The sequence below is a fragment of the Thermobia domestica genome, chromosome 17 (genome assembly GCF_964235325.1).
Source record: "Thermobia domestica chromosome 17, izTheDome1.hap1.1, whole genome shotgun sequence".
Classification (NCBI taxonomy): domain Eukaryota; kingdom Metazoa; phylum Arthropoda; class Insecta; order Zygentoma; family Lepismatidae; genus Thermobia; species Thermobia domestica.
In genome coordinates this window covers 169938603-169957852 of record NC_137470.1, presented here as the reverse complement: position 1 = coordinate 169957852, position 19250 = coordinate 169938603, and the positions used below count along the sequence as shown (strand labels likewise).

Sequence of the window (19250 nt, the reverse complement as noted above, 5' to 3'; positions counted from 1 at the left end):
ACGACACCCTGGCATTTAGTTATGAATGCTTGGAGTGTGGCACGTAGAGAATTCCGCGTCATTTTAATTTAGAACGCCACGGGCACAAAACAACCCTATGGAGCTACATCAGCGTCCACTGTACAGCAACAGAGTTACGGTGTGATAGGTCCTTATTGTTTTGAAGGCGAGAATGCCCATGCGATTACAGTCACAGCGAATCGCTACGTCGCCATGCTGTCCAACAACTTCTGAGATTTTCACACACTATTGACACAGCCTGGTTTCAGCAAGATGGATCAACGTTCCACACAAAACGAATATCGATGGCTGCTGTACGCCAATTGTTTGGGTAATTTCGAAAAATCGGGACATTCAATGGCCTCCCAGATCCCCTGATTTGTCAGTTTGTGATTTCTTTTTGTGTGTTCTAAAATGGCATTATTTTTATTATTAAATGAGTTGTAAATTTTGTTTTAATTTTTTTTTTAATGAAATTATTTAATTTTCAAAATTTCCCGTTTTTGGAATCACCCCGTATTTCGTCGATGGTCTCACAGCTTCAGAACTGCAAATATTAAAGTAACATTTACCCATGCAGGCGTAAGAATCCAACAGCCTCTTGTAATTCCTTTCAACATGTTCAAAGTACGTTTCGCTCCTCCAGCCACAACGTGAGTTGTTGTCTCATCTACTTTACTGCGTATGGTGAATCCGCCCAACTTCTCAATTAAGTTACACAAAACGTCGATGTCCCTGAAAAAGAAACAGAGGGCACTGTACTATATCTGTTAATTCAGGAGAAAAATAAATTGAGTTTTATAATAGATCACAAAAAAAAAAAAAAATAAATAAATCTTTCAGTTTGTCGTCCCACGAATATACCATGTAGCCTAAAGGAGACTGATGATGATAAGAACGAGTAATATGATAAAATGAAGAAATTGCAAGGAAACGGGAAAATCCCGAAAAACACACGCATATAATTTTTGTTCATCTTAAAGTTTACTTGGCGCAAGATGGGATGGAATCAGGGACACGAACACTCATAAATTAGAAACTAAGATAAGGACGTTTCAATCCTAAACTACGAAATGAACTATGTTGAACTTATAAGTACAAGTCACAAAGTTGGAAATAGTTTTGTAGTTTATAATTGAAAATTCAAATTTAAAACTGAAATCTATATAAAATATACAGGGCCACCCTTTTATTTACAGATAACAAAACTTTGGATGTGAGTAATCGGGACGGGAGAGCACCAAACGATTGGAATCATGGCGGCCATCTTGAAATCCGCCATTTTGAATTCAAGTCCAATATTTCAGATGGGAAGGGGGTCATGCGACACATGATTTTAGACTAGAATTTTACCAGAAATACGAATCTGAAGTTATTTTGCACCTAACTTTAATTAGTGATGAAATTTTGTGAAGTAAACATTGCTTGTGGGATCTGAGTATATTTATGGACTCTTTGTCGACGAACTGATTTTCCTAGCAGAGTTTTTTTGGTGGTTTTCCAAAATTTGTAGAAAAGACTTACTCAAGTTTTTTCTTTTTTTCTATTATTACAGTATTTCAAAAATATGCCGGACAACTACACAGCTTGCTATAAACATGTAGAGCAAAGATAAGATTATAGCTGTTTGTCTTACTGGACTTTAGTTCCAAGAGGGAGAAAGCCTGCTTTTCGTCCATTATTTGTTTTATTCCTATTTCTGGGCATTACTGGGAAGGAGGCGTACCGTGATCTGTATGTTATGAAGCAACCCGGCATCTACATGGTGTGCATGAGGGAAATAGAGGAAAACCTCATTTGGAAAGGCTGGCCTGAAAAAGCTGTTACACTTTGTCGATCGAATATGCCCAGCGGGAATCGAACCCGGGAACACTCGCACCGCTGCTCATGCAGAATGTGTTAACAGTGATTCCAGTTGGGTAATTTTAATTGCACCTTTTGCTGCAAAATTGATATTAGTGATGTCATTATTCAAAAATAGGTGATGAAGCGCAGGAAAATTTGAGTATTTTTTTCCCAAAAATTATTCTAACGTGACTCAGGCTGTTTTTCAATATTTTAAGCTCAAATGTTTAAAAAGAATAAAAGTCAGCTTTAGCATTAATACATCTCTAGCAGCTCTCTGGTTCACGTTAGCTTTAGTAATTCAAAATTATATTATATATAATGTATGTATGTAAGAGTTTCGCCAACCAACTGAACATCTGGCTTCTTCAGACACAGTATCTGATTTGTATACTGTGTCTGATGAAGTCAAATGTTTAATTAGTTGCTGAAACTGTTTCACATTAATATTTTAATTAAAAAACCTTGTGCTTTGCTCAGAGCTTCTGTCTCCCTGCGTTAAATCTCTATTTAGGTAACTCGAAGACAATAACAGATACGAGCTGGGAAGGAGTTGATTGTTTATTTCGTGTCTGAGGTTCCTTTTTAACATCAAGTCTACAGAGCTGAATCTACAGCTCAAAGTTGGAGTCGAATTTCACGCTCCTTAATTCGGAATCCAGCACGAAAAGCCAGAGCACTAACAATTAAGCCACATGATGGAGCTGAGTAAAGCTCAGTTGTGTAATCTAATCAGTGTTTAAGTTCAAGCATGTTATAACCAATCTTCCCTACGGAATTTTCTTATTAGATACCAGTATTTCTAAAAATGAATTTAAGTTTATTTTTTTGTTTTATTTATTTGGTTTTAGCACAGAAAAGACCCTTCAGAACGATAATTTCACCTACTTTAGGTTCAGTTTCTTGAAAAATCCTTGCACTTTGAAGGTTTCGGCTATTCTCTTGAGCTTTGTTCACGAAGCAGGAGTAGCAAAAACATACATTATTATTTTTTATAGACATTAACGAAATAGGCAACAACCGATTTTGTAACACACGAAATCACATGTAGATCTCAATTCAATAACACACGGAGTGAAAAAGTGAATGACTGGACCGGGAATCGAACCGGGGACCTCCGGCATATTGTGCCGATGTGTTAAACACTACGCCACCGAGTGAAGAGCACCGACCTCGAGAGTGAGTTGCTGTTCTAGGAAGCGGACTGTGTGGCTTAGAGGTTAACGCATTGGCATGGTATGCCGGAGGTTCCGGGTTCGTAGTCCGGTTGTCAGTCACTTTTTCACTCTTTTTGCGTTATAAATTACTTTTTTTTTAATTCTTCATTTTATTCATCGTGAACAACGCTATACGGAAGGACCAAAAGCCTGAAAAGTGCAAGATTTTAAAGTGAACTAATTGGTAAAATTTCCGAACGTGTTTGCAAAATATCTTTTACAATATTTGGATAAAATTAATGCTTTTTATTGGCAACTCTTAAGCTTTTGTCACTATTGGTAACTTCGAAAGCTGTTATCCATATTATTAAACTAGCAGAATACCCGTTCTTCCCACAGGGACAATACGTTTCATTTTGGACATAACTGTCGCCAATCAACTTAGGGACCTCAAAACCTATGAATTCGACACAAATATCGGTAACTTTCAATTATTTTTGCATGTCACCATCCACCTTATGAGCACTAATGGGGGCTGAGTTTGGATTTAAACTGTATCGGAAGTGTCACTGTTCATCTCAGCGAGCCCGAAAACTATGGATTCGACACTAATATAGATCATTTTCGATCATGTTTAGATATATCTCCCCTCCTTCTCCCGTACGTTATACCGTCAAAGTGAAATGACAAAGCCTCCCAGGTCCGAATCTCATCTATGTGGAAAATATGATCGAGATCGGTCATGTGTTCCAAGCGGTACGAAGTCACAAACATAATGACTTTCATTTATTTATAATCTTATTTACTTCTTGCTTTCATACTAACAATCAGAAAAAAATCAATAAATAAATAAATTTGGAATTTATTTTCAATAATTTCAAAATACTTACTCGTCAAGCATACTGGTGCAAACAATTGAAGGCACCATCTTAGCTTCTCTTTGAATTTTAGCCAGTCTCTTCTGCACTGACTTTCTTGGTTTTGCGAAGAAACTGGCAAAGTCTCCTGTGCTATTACGCCCTGGTTCTGGAAACGGTGGTGTCGCTTGACTTGGTCCTGGTTGAGGTAATGAGGGTGTCGCTCGACTTTGACCACGTTCAGGTAATAACGCCGGTTTTACCTCTGCCAGTCGTTCTGTTACCTTCCTCTTCTTGGAGGAGGGCTCACCTTTCTCTTGACATTTGTTCTTCTGCACTGATTGCGATTTTATATTCCGCTTTCGTTTGATACAGCTCTTTGAGCTCTTGGGCGTTTCGTTTTGAATACCTTCCGTTACCTGTGGACTTACTGACTCGATCAAGTCTTGTGGTCCACGCTGACTTATGGGAAATAACTTCTTCTTTCTTTTGGAGCCCACCATAGTATTTTGGCTTAAACAAATCTGTGAGCTTGTCATATGAGCATTATCTGCAGCTTGCTCTGTTATTTTGTCACGTTCATTTGCCGTTCCACGGTCTGAGCCAGCTTTATCTATACTAATCTTTGCTTCTCGAATAGGACTTATGTCTATATTTGACACGCCGGGAACAGGTTCGTCCGCCTCCTTTGGGGAGGATTCGCTTCTCACACAAACTGACGAAACAGGAGCCTTAGAAGGTTCTTCCAAACTCAATCTGGGCGTTCTTGGAATGCCACCACAACGAACAGGCGTTGTATCACCTGGCGGCGGGCTTCTAGCAGCATCCGTGTCTGCTGGGTTGTTCTCCTTCTCCGTTCCAGATGATGGTGACGTTAAGCTGCAAGAGACGAAAGAAGTTAAGTTACAACTTGAATACAAACCTGCAAAACATATTTACAAAATTAAGTAACTTATCTTAAGTTCTTTATTGCCAACACCCCTTCACTTTCTTTAGTTTCCAAAATATTCGAAGAAAACAAGAATTTTAGGAATGATCCAAAAAATGCATCAAAATATGGTGATCTTGGCCAATAATTAGTGTTTGGGTCAGGGGCCACAATATTTTTGAACGGCTCCTAAATCGAGTTTTCGTATATTTTACGGAATGAGCACATAATACTGTTAAGTGATAGTTTGGACTTGATTACACTATATGTAGTTCTCCAAACACAAGGCATTGGACTTTTTGCATCAGGGGACACAAAATTTTTGATCGGCCCCTAAATCGAGTTTTCGCATTTCCTACGGAGTAAGCACATGATACTAAGTTAAGTGATGGTTTGGGTTTGGCTACACTGTATGTAGTTCTCCAGATATAAATAATGCTTACAAGAAAATTTCTATTGGCCAATAATTATTTTTTGGAACAGGTGCCACACAATTTTTGAACGGCCTCTAAATCGAGTTTTCGTATTTTTTACGGAATAAGGACATCATTAGCACATCATGTACTAAGCGTTCACTGACGTCGAAAACTAAAAGTCTTTAACAGTAACGTTATCAAAAAAATCACAATTTGTTGCTGTTTTTCTTAAAGAAAGCAAAATGTAGATAATTCCTTTTACCTTTGGGTGGCCGTATATGGGACATCATCTACACTCTACACCCCAAAATTATTGGGCATTCCATGTAGGGTTACAGTGATTAAATTCAGCATGATTGTAGCTTTACGGGACTAACCCACAGGAAAATTGACAAAAGTGATTTTTTTTTTAAGTTTATAAGCGGTCTAAAGTGGATAAAGAAATCCCCATGTTATTTAAATGGGCGTTTTATTGTGATACAAAATGTTATCTTTTAGATAACTGAAATAAGAAAAGAAATTTGAAATTTGGCAGAATTCTGACAAGTAAACCTTACGTTTGGGTGAATCGAGTTGCTGACTGAGACACATATTAGAAAGTAGTACTAATTGTGGTCAGTATTTCAGTGAAGTTATAGGTGCGAAGCTCCAGGGGTTTAGGAGATACAGCTACCAGAACATCACATTGAAGTACAGAATAGTCTTCATACAGTTGGAGGTAAAAGCTCTGTAAGACCTCTTGTAACGACAAAAGGTGAATAAACAATATATGGGTACATATTAGGACTAAGGGGAAGTCATATAGTAAGAGTATACCTGACGGCGGCCATATTGAAATCCGCCATTTTGAATTAAGGTTAAGTTTTTAAAATAGAAATAGGGTCATGTGATACATGATTTAAGGCGCAAATTTAATCAGAAGAACAATGGTGACGTTAATTTCGATTTACGCGCAATTGGTAAAGAGTTACAGGGGAAATTAAATATTGTTGCAGCATATGTATTATTCCTTTACCCCACCTTGTAAATTTTGTGTTAATGATAATAATTAAATAAAAAGCAGGTGGATAAATATTAGGTCTATGGTAAGAGTTGCCTTGATTGCGGCCATCTTCAAATCCGCCATTTTGAATCAGACAAAAGTTTTAAACAAAACGCATAACATTGACACCTTATTAATAGAAAATTTTACCATAAATCCAACGGTATAACAATTTTTGCTTTATCATTAACCAGCATTTGTTATCGCATAAACAAGTTGCTAATTTAAGGAAAAATGACCAAAGTGGAATTGAGTCATAATTGAACTTGGGTCTTTCTTCCACAAAAATTCTCAATTAGTACAATCAATATGTAGTTCAGAAAAGAGTGCATGACTTGCACAAATGCTCTGCTCACAGTGAGCACACCTGACAAAAGGCAATCGAGTTACACTTGACACATCTGTCGTTAACATTTCTGTCAAAGCAGTAGTCGTAAGGAGTGATCCATTTAATTTTGTGCTGGTTAATGATGAAGCAAAAATGGTTATACCGTTGGAGTTATGGTAAAAATTGCTATTAATAAGGTGTCAATGTTATACGTTTTGTTTAAAACTTTTGTCTGATTCAAAATGGCGAATTTGAACATGGCCGCAATCAAGGCAACTCTTACCATAGACCTAATATTTATCCACCTGCTTTTTATTTAATTATTATCATTAACACAAAATTTACAAGGTGGGGTAAAGGTCTAATACATATGCTGCAACAATATTTAATTTCCCTGTAAGTTTTTACCAAATGCACGTAAATCAAAATTAACGTCACGTTTGTTCTTCTGATTAAATTTGCGCCTTAAATCATGTATCACATGACCCTATTTCTATTTTAAAAACTTAACCTTAATTCAAAATGGCGGATTTCAATATGGCCGCCGTCAGGTATACTCTTACTATATGACTTCCCCTTAGTCCTAATATGTACCCATATATTGTTTATTCACCTTTTGTCGTTACAAGAGGTCTTACAGAGCTTTCACCTCCAACTGTATGAAGACAATTCTGTACTTCCATGTGATGTTCTGGTAGCTGTATCTCCTAAACCCCTGGAGCTTCGCACCTATAACTTCACTGAAATACTGACCACATTCATTACTACTTTCTCATATGTGTCTCAGTCAGCAACTCGATTCACCCAAACGTAAGGTTTACTTGTGAGTTTAAGAGATGCCAGGCCGTAGGCCGAGTAAACGCGGGGGCCGCGGGCCAAAGACTAGTTTAAATATAAAAGGTAAGTGAGAAATGAGATTAGGGCATTATTTGTCCCTAAACATTTTAATCATCTATTGTTTACCTTTGTGCTTGTCTTTAGTAGAAGAAACTTATTTTTGCAAAACTTAATGACGATAAATGAACGATTAAAAAAGTTTGAACTTGAATTCGCAGATTAAGAGTGTTGAACTTTTTTTTAAACTTCATAATTAAACGCTTTTACTTCTTTGTTGATCAATCAAGATCTCCGAATTATCTAAATTTAATAATTTCATACCGATCATACATCTGCGGAAAAAGGTTTTAGTCCACAGAAATGATGTTTACTTATTGGATTGGCCCATAACTCCTGGCATTTTTTTTTTTTTTTTTTTTAAGTGAAAATTTTACGTGAAAAATAAAATGTTTTGCAATGCGTTTCATGGTATTCAACAGAGAACTGTATGACCTACAAAACCATTTTTTTAATTTTATTTTTTAATGATATATATTTGTTGTTCTTTTTAGGACATTAAAATGGAGTGTCAAGTCGATAGAAAAGAGCATTTTCGACATCTGCTGCTGTTTGGGTTTAATCGTGGTGCCAAAGCCACAGAACTTGTTCGAGAGATTTCTAAAGCTTATGGGGGAGAAGCAATGCCTCCTAGGACGGCTCAAAATTGGTTTTAGCGATTCGAAGACTGCAATTTCGCCCTAAAAGACATGCATCGCACCGAAGGCTCCATTCATTTCGATGAGGAGAGTCTGAATCAGCTTATACACGACAATCTACGCCGCACGACGACGGAGTTGGCAGAGAAAATGGAATACTCCCACAGTACCAAAGTGCGTCACCTTTACTCGATGGGAAAAATTTGAAAGTTGAGTGCATGGGTTCCACGCATGCTTTGAACAAGAACAACAAACATCAACGAGCAACAATCGCCGCCAGTTTCCTTGCCCATCATCAGTCAACTCATGGACACGAGCAGCGATCCCTCTACCTAATTGTTATCGGTGACGAAAAAATGGTGCCTGTACATCAATATGAAGCAGCGCAAAGAATGGCGCAAAGAATTCTTAGCTCCGATAAACGATCGACAATGCGAGCAAAACAATTTTTACCGTATGATGGGACTGGGGGGCATGATCTACTACGAACTGCTTCATCGGAAACCTAAACGAAAAGCTAACGACACAACTTAAGGGGCAACGCTATAAAATTTTAATAAAAAATTATATTTGAAAGAATATGTTAACAAAACTAAGGGTTAAAATTACGCAGGCGCGTGAGAGGATGATTCAAATTAACAAAAAATTGGTTACTTAGCAATAAGTCCTCCCGTGGGAAAACTAAATATTCTCCAGACGTATCGGAACAAGCTAGTTCCGTTTTCAGTGGTAACGTAATAAGAATAAAAATGTATGTGAGGAATATGGTATGAAAAAGAAATACATACCACCAAATAAATATAACGTGAGAGATTAGCACTAAAACCACGACCAGAGCGCAGTGAGCGAAGTTAAGTTGGAAGAAGCGCGGTGTCTATGTTACGTCATTGTTTCCAGATCCAAAATATACATCAAAGGTAGGTTGTGAGATTTTATCAATGTTTCCAAAATCCAGATTTAAAGCTGATTTATATTTATGAACAAACAATGATTCTTTAATCTCCGGTATTTTTCTTTCTTTTTTTTTTTTTTTTTTGAATCTACCAAATTAACCTGTTTTAAATTGTGTGTATGTTGTTTTAGATGAAGTTACAATAACGACATACCCTCTTCTTGTGACCTTTTTCTTGGCTAATGTGTTCTTTTAAGAAAAGCTGGAAGCATTTAAATGTGGTGTTGGCGCAGAATGTTGCGCATATCATGGACCGAAAGTCGAAGGAATGAAGACATACTAAAGGAAGCTAATGAAGGACGACAGATTATGAAGATAATAGGAAAAAGAAACAGCATGTTTGGCCATCTTATTCGACATTCCGATTGGATCACCGTGTTGACAGAGGGAAAGGCAAAAGGAAAACCAGGAAGACGAAGACCAAGGATAGAATATCTAGATGCAGTTACGAAGAAGAGACCTTATCAATGTATAAAACAGCTCTCCCAAGGGAGAGAAATGTTTTAAAATTTCCATGTTGCCCACAAATCTACGGTTGAGATGAGAACGAAAAATGTGTTCTTTAATTCGTGGTGTTAATATTGCGTTAGGTTTGACCTATATATGAAGAGTCACATTCACACTGAGCACGATAAATATCTGACTTATTTAGTGGATGAACAAAAATAACTTTTAAAGCCGGTAAGATATTTTTCTAAACTTTTCGGAGCGCATACTGAAAGCAGATATGTTATAATTTGCAAGCATACGTTGAATTATTGTCGATAATTATGGAAGGTAAGGAATTCCTATCCAAGTTTTTTGTTTTTTTGGGAATAACTGTTTTCGGGGCTTACAATCGATCTACGTGTTTGGTTAAACACCTTTTGTAAGGTACGCAACTTATAATCTTTTATTTATTTATTTATTTATTTTATTTTTTTGTCCTTTTGATATAAAAAAACTGTATTTCATTATTGAGATCATTTGGACGATCACAAATTAGAAATTCTTTCAATAATTACAGAATGAATTAGACAATCAGAAAAGTCACAAGAAGAGGGTGTCAGGATTGTCATTTCATCTGAAACTACATACATACAATATAAAACAGGTAAATGCGATAGGTTCAGAAAAAAAAGAAAAATAAAAGATTAAGGAATCATTCTTTATTCATAAATATAAACCGACTTTAAATCTGGATTTTGGCAACATTGATAAAATCTGGCTACCTATCTTTCCTATCTTTGATGTATATTTTGGAGTTGGGCAATAGTGACGTAACAGACACCGCACTTTTTTCAATTCAGTTCTTTCTTTCGCATTGTGCTCTGCTCGTGATTTTTCAGTACCCATCTCTCACGTTACATTTATTTGATGGTATGTATTTCTTTTCGCATATCATATTTTTCTCATCCATTTTTGTCCTTGGTACCTTACTACTGAAGGCGAAAGCTAGCTTGTTGTTCCAATACGTTTGAAGAATATTGATATATTAATAAGTAATCAATTTGTTGTTAACTAAAAATGAGATTTTCTTGCACATTACAAATTTTATGCTATTGAAGCAGACATGTACGTGTGTGGGACTCCCTAATAATTTAAATTATGGGCTTTAAAACTAAAAATGAAAATGCCAAAGCATACGTACCTTCTTAGTAAACGTATAGCCAAGGGAATTTGGAATTCTTCACTAGGAGTTGGACTATGGTCCGGTACACGCAATTCCTCAGGTGTCATGCCTGTCAAACTCTGAAGGGCATACATCAGTTTTTCCTTGGAAGAAAGAAAAAAAGTATTTAGTATACTACTCTACCATACTATACTATTACATGCTATACTAGAACAGTAGTAAAATACTATATATACAGTAAATCTACGATTTAGCAGATCGTATATCGTCGAACATCGAATTTGACGGTCAAAATTTGATTCATATAACAAATAGTTAGGAGAAAGAATATGATGAGACAAAAATTTCGACCAGATTTTCAAAAGACGCTGTAACAGGTGTGATTACAGTATGGCAGCAGCTTGTAAACAGAACAACAGTACCACCAGTTCTTCCATCCTTCTAATGCACAGTTATAAGAATTTTTCTGTTACTAATAATGGAATTTCAACGGAGCGGCAGATATGATCTATCAAAAAGCTCAAGAATTAGGAGTGAAAGCTAGCAAAAGTATACGATCAAGGTCATGTTGTCACTGACCATCAAAGAAGCCTTAGAATCTGGGGGTCGCGATGGCTCAGTGGCAGAGCGTTCACGTCTGGCACCTGGGGTCCTTGGTTCGATCCCAGGTCGAACTTTGTGATCGACAAACACTGTCTGCGTGGATTTTCTCGGGGTCCTTCCGTTTTCTTCCACTTTTTTCATTCCACCATTTCATTCATTTCTCATCTTCACCGTCTCCTTTAGTCTAGCCAGCATATTCGTGGGGCATAAAACTTCTTAGAATATGGGAGGAATACATAAGGATCTGTATGACTAGAAAAAACGTCCTAAAGATATTACGATCAATGCAGAGGAAGAGGTTAATGATGAAGAAAAAGCATCCAATACATTGAAAAGTACAAACCATCAAAAACATGTCAAGGAAGAAGACCACTGAAGACGACGACAAATTCGTACAAGGGATTAAGAGACAATGCAATGAAAGTACTGACATTTTTTATCAACAAGATCTACGTGAGTGGAGAACGCAGAAGGGCGAAAAACACGGACATCAAGGAATACAGAAGGCTGAATAATAAATTGAAAAGAGAGACAGAGAAAGCCAAAGAAAAGTACATGGAACCGATATGTGAAGAGATAATGGAACTTCATCGGCGAGGCAAATATGATCTGATGTACCAGGAAGCACAAGAGTTAGGAGGGAAAGCTAACAAAAGTATACGAACGTTCGGCATGAAGATGAAAAAGGTAATGTAACCACTGACCATCAAAGAATCCTTAGAATTTGGGAGGAATCCATAAAAGAGCGGTATGATCAGAAGAACCACCCCAAAGATATTGCGATCGAAGAAGAGGAAGAGGTGGATGATGATGAAAAAGGATCCAGTATATTGAAAAGTGAAGTAGTACAAGCAATTAAAGACATGCGAAGGAGAAAGGCCACTGGAGACGACGACATATCAGTAGATTTGCTCAAGGGATTAGGAGACAACGCAATGAAAGCACTGACTTCACTTATTAACAAGATCTAGCTGAGTGGAGAATGTCCAAAGGATTTTCTTGACATTACAATGGTTGCATTACCTAAGAAAAAGCAAGCAAAGAAATGCGGTGATCACAGAACCATTAGCCTTATTTCCCACATCGCAAAGATTACTGCGCGAAAAGTGAACAGGTGACTGGAAAGTAAAACAGGTGAGAGGTTAGAAGAAGATCAATTTGGATTCCGGAAAGGAAAAGGCACCAGAGATGCTATTGGATTGATGAAAATTATATCAGAAAGAATTCTTGACAAAAAGGAAGAGTTGTATTTGTGCTTCATAGACTGGCAAAAAAAAAAAAAAAAAAAAAAAAACTTTCGATTGAACTAAACTCCTAAAAATACTTCAAGAAATCGGGGTCAACTAGAAAGACCGACCTCTCATTCGCAACCTGTACCTAGGACAATGAGTGAAACTGTGCTTGAATCACGGATAAAGCAAAAGTATAAAGATTGGAAGAGGAGTCACAAAATGATGTAGAATATCACACCAATTATTCAACATTTATAGTGAATGTTTAATGAAGGAAGCGTTAATGGGAATTGGAAATTTCAAGATTGGAGGAGAGATCACTAACAAAATCAGGTATGCAAATGATACAGTTATTATAGCTAGAACCGAAGAAAGACTACAGAAGATAATGGACAAAATAGTTGGCACTGAGAAACAATATGGAATGGAACATTGAAAAATCTGAAAATATTTCGTCAGAGTAGAATAAAAAGAACTTGAAGAGGTAGATCATGTGGGAAGTATTTTGACGAGAGAGGCTTACTGCACGGAAGAGATAAGGTCAAGAATTGCCGTATCCAAAGAGTGATGTTTTCTTGTTGAATGTATCTTAACTAGCAGCTTCAATATTGAACTAAGAAAGAAGTTGGTCAGGTGCTATAAATGGAGCATTGAACTGTATGGTTCAGAGACCTGGGCATTACAGAAGAAATATTTAGAGAGCTTCGAAATGTGGTGTTGGAGGAAGATTAAGAAGATAGAATGGACAGAAAGAGTAACAAACGAAAATGTTTTACAGCAGATAGGAGAGATGAGAACGCTTTTAGCCAGCATCCTTCATAGGAAGGCCAATTGGATTGAACACATCTTGCGAAGAAATTATCTTCTTCATACCGCTAGAGAAGGAAAAGTGGAAGGGAAACGAGGAATAGGAAGAAGAAGAACACGACTGGTTGCTGATTTGGAAAATAGAAGAAAAAATTGGGATTTAAAAGAGAAGTGGAAGATCGAGAAACTTGGAAAAAAGCATATCCAGGCCCGAACTTCAGGAAAAGAAAAAAATAAATAAATAAAAATAAAACTGATCAGTCCCAAACCATACCAACAAGCAGAATACTTAATAATAATATGATATGTACGTTAAATATTTTACATTTACTTTATACAGCACAATTACAAGTGTAATATCCTATATTATAAACTGCTTATAACAAAATTCACGGTTTAACGAACTCCCGATTTTATGGACAACCTTTCGCACCAATCAATCCGCTAAATGAGCTGTTTACTGTATAGCTAAATCTCACCTAATATGCACAATGTACTAACGAAACTGTAATTTCTAGTGAATTTCGAGAAGGGAACTAGCTGTTTATTCAATATTTATCGAAATCAATTAGACAATTAGGAAACTACTACTTCATCAAAGCCAATTAGGAACTTTCCAAAAATTTTGTCACATCTGAATATAAGAAAAACCACTTGAGAACGCTCCAGGAGCATTGCCAGAACGAACTTAAAAAGAATGGAGAGTTGGAGCGGGAAGGATAACTGTCATTGTTCCTAGATGTAACAGTAAATATTTTTATCCGCACATTCTCTTTCTCGCAAAAATTAGCAAACTATCGTCTCTCTATGACTTATGAAAAAGGCAACTCAAATATCGTAAAATAGTTTCAATTTAAGTTGTACATGATCTCAAGTACGAAACCATAATTATACTAGCTAATCAGTAAACAAACATTTAGAACATATGAAGTACTTCGGGTAACAAGGACAAACTCTACGTCCGTTCAATTTTATTATTTACCACAAGTAATGATAACAGACATTTCAATATTATTAATAATAACTAACTAATAGATACAAATTTTGCTGAGTTCGTCCTTATGAAGAGAGTTAAAAATGCATTTCTGTCTTTGTTGAAATCGCCCTTACTACCCGGAAAGCTTCATATTATATATAGAGTGATCGGAATGTAAGGTTCCAAAGCCTGCAGTGAAACACGTGTATTTTATTTCATACAACTAATACAGCCAACAGATAGTACGTACAATAGGTTATTTTTCGACATAGTCTCCAAATCGATTGAGGCATTTGTCGCATCGTGGAATGAGTTTGAAGATTCTTTCTTAGTAAAAATCCTGTCCTTGCGTGTTCTGACACGTTTTCACGAAGTGTTTCACCTCCTCGTCTGAAGCGCAGCGACGGCCTCTGATGTGTTGCTTCAAGTCCAGGAACAGGTAAAGTCGCTTGGAGCGAGGTCCGGGCTGTAGGGAGGGTGGTCGATGATGTCCCAGATCTGTTCAAATCTGTTGATGCTGTGCTTTGTCGGCCACTACGCTCGTCGTCGGTGACGTTTTCTCTACGATATGCTAACGAGACATTACAGTCTCTTTGTAAACCTGTACCAGCTGCCGGTGAATTTCAGCCGCGGTTACATGTTTCGCTCACAGAAATCGAATAACTGAGCGGACTTCTTTGCGAGATCAGTTTTCCAGACGAGTCGCCATTTGCGTTTACCTACAACTAGCGCCGCGGGTGGCGGGAGGCTGAAACTTTGAACAGTTGCCAACTCCATGTATTAAAATCACAGTACACTCCAGAAATATCGGTCCTGTAACCTTAGTTTCTTGATCCTCCCTCGTATATACACTAATGTAATAGCTAGGACTAGAATTCTAAACGAGTATAATACAAACAAATTCCACTTTATCCTAAAGAACAAAACACAGAGCTTCATACATGAAAAGAGCACAATCAAGGGATAATTGAACTATTTTCTTACCACACTACGGCATGCTTTTCCCATATTTTTCCTAAAATAAAATACATACTTAGAAAAATGCCATGAGAGACAATAATAATAATAATAAAATGAAACAGTATTGTAAGCTGAAACGGAAACTGCTAAAAGGAAAAGTTTTCATTTGTTAATAAAAGCTGATATGGACGAAAGAGCATGGAAAAATTCCATCAAAATCCTCTTACGATAGAGAAATCGTGTTAGACATGGAGTTTGTGGACACGGGTGGTAGCGTTAGAAAGGTCTGGGACCCTGAACAGAGTGATGTCAAAAATCGAGCCCCGGCTATGAGGCCCCAGAAATGGAGTCCTAAAGTTCTACACACAGGTCTCTTCTATACGCCTATTAAAATGGAATTTGTACGAGGATGGTGGCTTCGGATAGTTCGAGTCGTCTAAGCACAGTAATCATGTCAGAAATCGGGCCCTGGCCTCGAATCCCCACAAATGGGGCCCGAAAGTTTGATCTCGGGTTCATTCTATTTCTCTTTTAAGGATTGAGCTGTTGGATGGGGGCTGGCGTTGGAAAGGTTTAGGTCCCTTTAGCACGTCGATGATGCAAGAGATGGAACCCAGGACCTGAGGCCTCAGAAATGAGGTTCCAAAATTTTAGACTCGGGTTCCTTTTATTTGCTTATTAAATATGGATGATTTGTTGTACGAGGGTAGTGACATTGGAAAGGTCCGTCTTGTTTGAGGATAGTGGTAATGTCAGAAATCGGGCCCTGGGCTCAAAGACCCAGAAATGGAGTCCCGAAATTTAGCGTTCGGACCCATTCTATTCGCCTATTGAACAAAGGGTTTATGGGCGTTGCTGGCGGCGTTGCAAAGGTCTTAGTCTCTTTGAACACTGCGGTGATGTCAGAAATCAGGTCCGGTCCCCAAAGTTTTAGGTAGTGTTGTAAATCTCTGTTGTGACTCAATCTGAATATCTGACTGTGTGAGATAAAACCATCAATTCAGCTATATATATGGCTTCAATTTGCGCAATCAGGCATTAAGATTACGCCACAGCAAAGGTTAACAACACAACCCAAAACTTTGGGCCTCGTCCGTGATTTCTGACATCACCGTTGTGCTCAAGCGAGCTGCGTCCTACAACTCCATGTTTAATAGGCGAATAGAAGAAATCGGAGCCCAAGAGTTCGGGATCCCATTTTTGAGGGTTCAGGGTCCGGGCCCGATTTTTAACATCCCGCTGTGCTGAGGACCAGAACCTTTCCGACGCCACCACCCACGTCCAACAACTCTATGTCTAATAGGAACAGAAGAATAGAAGGAGCGAGAAAAAAAAAAAAAAACTGTTGGATCCCATTTCTGGAGCTTCGAGGCCAGGGCCTGATTTCTGGTATTACCATTGTGCTCAGGGGACGCGACCTTTCCAACACACCACGCTCGTCCAAAAACTTTATGTTTAATATAGAGGTTAAATAGAAGGGACCAGAGCCCAAAACATCGGGACCTCGTTTTTCGGGCCTCAGCGCTCGCGTCCCATTTTTGACATATCCAATGTGCTAGGGTGACAGGGACCTTTCGAATGCCACCACTCGTGTCCAAGAATTCTTATGTTTAACAGGCGAACAGAGAGAACCTGAGCCTTAAACTTCAGAACTCCATTTCTGGTACCTCGGGACCAGGACCCAATTTCTGATATCATCGTCGTATTTAGAAGATTCGGACCTTTCCAACGCCGCCACCCGCGTCTAAGGACTTCATGTTTCATAGGCGTATAGAAGGGGCCCTGCCCAAAACTTCGGAACACCACTTCTGGGGTCTCATGGCCGGGGCCAAATTTCGGATACCACCATTGTACTCAGAAGAACCGAACCTTTCCAACGCCACCACCACCTGCGTCCACCAACTACATGTTTAACACGGTTTCCCTACCGTAGGAGAATCGGATCCATACTCTATTAGCTTCTATAAAAATTAAAAAAGAAACTAAGTTGAAGTATTGCATCAAATAAAACAATATTCTCCAACAATGAAACCGAATATATATCTTGTCACATATAACATACGAATAAAAGGTAAACACAACAAAAAAGCATTAGAAAGTAGCCAATGACGACATAAATATTTAGGTATCTTCACTTACTTGTGAGGGATTAAACCGGCATTTCACAGAAATAGCCAATAAACTAGGAAATAAAATTAATTTTTAAAAAAAGAAAGAAAATAGAATGATACTATTAAACTGTTAACAAACACACCAACACATAGTACGTTTCTTACATCTATCAAAAGTCAAATTACATTACATTACATTACATTAATAATAATAATAATAATAATAATAATAATAGACAAATTATTAAATATCAACGAAGATCACATAAAACATTGTAAATATACACTGACCCCACAGCTAACCTTTTTATTCAATGAATGCTTAAATTGAGCATTCCCCGACGTAATTAAACCAGATCAAAATCTTTCAGTTTTACGTCCCACGCTTATGTTGGTTAGGATAAAAGAGACGGTGATGATGAGAAATGAATGAAAATGGTGGAACGAATAAAGTGGAAGGAAACGGGAGAACCCCGAGAAAACCCACGCACACGGTGTAAGACAGATCAAGTGAAATCTTGTATAAAAAGAGCGACTTGAGATTAAGAGCGAATTTTAAAAGGTGAGATTATTCAATTTTCTGTTGTGAAACAATATTACTTGGCTTCGGCTGAACCTATCACCAAGTGATTTCTCTCTCTCTTTTCTCTCTCTCTCTCTCTCTCCCTTTTCTTTCTTTCAGAAATGACTAAAAAGGGGGGCTATTTTGACAATAGGTACAGTTTCATTTCTGAAGTAGAAACAGTGTTTCAAGACTTCTACAAAAACGTGCAGACTTCACGCACGTGTTTTCCAAAGTGCCGACTTCTACAAAAACGGCTTAGCAAGGAGAAGAACCGTAGGCAAAATGTGTCACAAAGCACAGCGTCTAAACAGAACAGAACTAATGCCAATAAGGGTCTCCAAAGTATACAGTTATTTTCTTCCAGGTGATTGCACGAACTTTTTGATAATCCTTTGTACACGTTTCATTTTTTTAAAAAAATGACAATAGAGCATAAGTCATTTGTTCTGAAAAAAGTTACAAGACGTGGTTTAGTGTTTTTTTTTTTTTCTTTCGCGCACAGTTTTCTTAAAACCGACTGAGATAATTTTTTTATAAATAAATGTTACACTAATAACCTTAGAAGGGAACGCTCAGTTGCTCTAAAAAAAATCTCCAAGGGTATTTTATTCTTGGGGTGAGTTCTTTTCAAACTATTTTCTCAGAAACGACTCAAGCGATTTTGTTCATATTTTATAAGTATTTCATTAATAACCCTATAATGTTCCATAAATCAATTATGAAAATATCCATTGTTATTTTATTTCTTTATTTGCGTTAGGAAGAGCAATGTCGTGTTGTAGAATGTAACTGTCGTAATTATTATTCAGTTGGGGTGACAATTTTCCAACATGTCACAGTTGCTTTAGTGAGAAAATGGGCTGTGCACTTGCAAGACACGGCATCAAGAAAGCTGATTTTAGGAGGGTCACGCTAGTGTTTCTGTCTTCACACGTGGTTGTTCGGTTCCTCAGATAAGACATTGTGTACAGTTTATATTGTCACTGACCTGGAATGTTGCTTGCTAGAAGAAATCTTTCTATGAAAAGATTTTCCTGTAATTGCTTTCAAATGCATCACCTAATACGTTAGGCCTTCTAACTTTGCTAGCGTCAAAGATTGCACTAATCCTATTTATGTATCTTCCACACTGTGATTTTGGCATGTCTAATTTTCTATTTGCTGTAATCACTGACGTGTAGTGACTTCACTGAAACACTTCACAGTTCATTAGACGCATGAAGTAGAACTCTTGTGTTTGCACAAGCTTTTAATTTTCACAAACCGGCACCACTTAATTATTTTTTCACAGTGCACAAAATTCATGGTGCAATGAAATCAGATTTGG

The 19250-nt window shown here is 37.5% G+C and overlaps 1 protein-coding gene across 3 annotated transcripts in view; it reads right to left on the bottom strand.

The window, feature by feature from the left end:
* The window catches only part of MCPH1 (Microcephalin), a 148204-nt gene that overhangs the window by 16017 nt on the left and 112937 nt on the right, over positions 1-19250 (bottom strand). For all 3 annotated transcript variants that reach the window (XM_081744609.1, XM_081744607.1, XM_081744608.1), the window contains exons 6-8: positions 10688-10812; positions 3893-4738; positions 573-735 (exon numbers count right to left, since the gene is read on the bottom strand). In XM_081744609.1, the coding sequence (XP_081600735.1) occupies positions 573-735; positions 3893-4738; positions 10688-10812 (1134 nt within the window). The remainder of the gene's footprint in view (positions 1-572; positions 736-3892; positions 4739-10687; positions 10813-19250) is intronic.